At 38.1% G+C, this 2,500-nt stretch overlaps 1 protein-coding gene across 1 annotated transcript in view; it reads left to right on the forward strand.

Moving 5' to 3' along the window:
* The window catches only part of LOC138016493 (streptococcal hemagglutinin-like), a 16,815-nt gene that overhangs the window by 2,393 nt on the left and 11,922 nt on the right, over nucleotides 1-2,500 (forward strand). Inside the window, exon 3 of the mRNA XM_068863638.1 lies at nucleotides 123-247. Within this exon, the coding sequence (XP_068719739.1) occupies nucleotides 123-247 (125 nt within the window). The remainder of the gene's footprint in view (nucleotides 1-122; nucleotides 248-2,500) is intronic.

Genomic DNA, 2,500 nt, shown 5'->3' on the forward strand with positions numbered 1-2,500 from the left:
TTTCCTCTGTTGCCTTATATTGCCCTTGATGATCAGGTTGTTTGTTCAACAATCTTGAAGAGAAAACACCTATAAAATATTTAATTTTTGCTTTGAAATGACAGTTTTCTATGTCTTTGTAGGTCTTTGTGGGAGGTTACTGACAAAGATTTACTTTCATGGCTATCAGATAGAACACCAAGGACTTTGATATGTGTGACTGACAATTCCGATATTCCTAAAATCTTGATTTCTGCACAACAAAGAGGTGATTATTTTAGATAGATAGATAGATAGATAGATACTTTATTTTCTAAAACGTTGAAGCCACAAGCTGAATTGTGCTTAGATTAACATAAAATTATCATAAGATTAATAATATTTTTTCCATAAGAGTTAAAAATTGCTGAAACAGTTTATGACCTATATGTTAAGCTTATATTAAAACTGTTCTTACAGCGTTCAGTGTTGCAAATGGGGTGGACAAGCATCTTCAAATTCCTGAGCAAGTAGTCATAAGACAGTGTTTCTAGCTGACAGGAGATTCTCAAGGCTATGCTGTGGGTTTGCAGTAACCTTGTCGAACAGTTTGATTGTCATTGCTTCTCTCCTTTCAAAAAGAGTACTGAGATCAGATTGACCTAAGGCTTCCCTGTATGGCAGGATAGATCATGCTTTGTGTCTGCTTTTGTAGTCTCTCTAGGTCGTCACTAACATATTCTGGTAGGGTGTGATGGTAAACCTGACCAGCATATTCAAGAATGGATCATATACAGATGATATATAAACAGCTCACATGGTGGAGTAGAGGATCTCTTTACACTGGTTGCCGCAAGAAATACAATCTGACTAGATAGTAGAAGCCTCATCTTAACTAACTCCTTTATATGTACTTATGCTCAGGCCTAAAATTTTGAAAATACTCATTGACTCTAAAATTCCTCAATTGAAGATGGCTGACTAAAGTATTATTAGTATTATTTCAGCAGTTAAAACTTTTGTATGCAACATATAGTTAAAACAGTATGACGAGGCGCATGAGAGTAGCTTGTTAACTATAGTGAAAACTTAATACAAAAATATAAATTGAAAACTGAAGAATATATACTGAAATATATACTGAATATATAATGAAAGATTGTGCGGAAATTTTTAGGCCATAGTATGCGTAAACATGTGTTGATTATGCGGAAATTACACTGGATTATGTAGAATTTTACACAATATTTTTTATAAAACTAATAATTAGGCCTGTCCAATGTATCTACATGCTTATGGTAAATCAGGACTAGAAATTCCAACTTATACAGTCGCATTTGCGAGTGAAATTTTTCCCTTTGCAATTAACATATTTGGAGGAGTTGCTAATTTTAGGGTTAGACACATTATGCTTGTAAATTTGACCATTATGCTTATTTAGTGTCACCCTAAAAATCAAACCATTATGCTGAAAATTATGCTCATGTCAGATGCTGACTAAACTTTCGCCCTTTAATCCACGGTATCACCCAAACGAGTCTCCAAAGCTTAAAACACAACATTTTTAATATTTACTGGGTTGCTCCGCAAATAGGGGCACATCTCAGAATGCTTGCGCATTGTTCGCCGTGACACTGGCTTTGGTTTCAGTGGGGAGTACGAAGGTGACACTGAGTCTACAAGGCCTAGGTCTTGCAGAATCTCGAAAAAGATTATCTTCTGCACGGCTGCGTAATGTTGGGTCATGTACTTAATGTTCTGTGCAAGGGCGGTACAACCAGCCAGTACATGAGTGACGCTTTCAGGGGCCTTATTGCATAGCCTGCACATCACCTCACACGTTGCATCCGCGTGCATTGTCTGGTAAGCATACAAGCTCATAGGTAATAACTGTTCGTAAAGCTCAAACATCCCCGCCACTGTACATGTGTGTGTTGTGCATTGTTTCCAACCACTCAGCTAACAGAAACAGCCATCAAAGTTAAAGCACTTGTCTTCACTTCTCGCAGAGATTAGTTTCCCTTTCACTTCTATTCATGCACTGCATCCAATGACCTCTGCTCCAAACACATTCTCAGCTCTACCTTAAGTTTCTCTGCTGTTATCACCTTTCCACTATCATGCTTTATGCAGGTTGCATTTGAGACCGTAATCTAGTTGCAACTTGAGGCCCATCTCCTCTGCGTACCTTGCTGCCTCTTTATCTAACATGCTATGACCTAACTTCTCCGCTCTCTCTTCAAACTCAAGGACCATTGCCATCACATTATTATTATAGTAGTTAAAACGTCTGTATGCTATATACAGTTAAGTAGCATCACTAGGCGCTGCCAGCAGCGTAGCCCGTGGACCTAGTAAAACTTAAAAAAAAATGTCTATCTCAAGTAAAAGGGACCTATTGGCAACTGAGACTTCTCGAGTGCTTTCGTTGCTACTTTAAACGTGCAAGCAATATTTAGAGTTCCTGAGAGGCACGCCTTTTCCATCTTTCTGAGCACATCTTTAGCTCTGTTGCCCACCAGCTTCTGTAGAGTAGCATCTA

The sequence above is a fragment of the Montipora capricornis genome, chromosome 9 (genome assembly GCF_036669925.1).
Source record: "Montipora capricornis isolate CH-2021 chromosome 9, ASM3666992v2, whole genome shotgun sequence".
In the NCBI taxonomy this organism is placed as follows: domain Eukaryota; kingdom Metazoa; phylum Cnidaria; class Anthozoa; order Scleractinia; family Acroporidae; genus Montipora; species Montipora capricornis.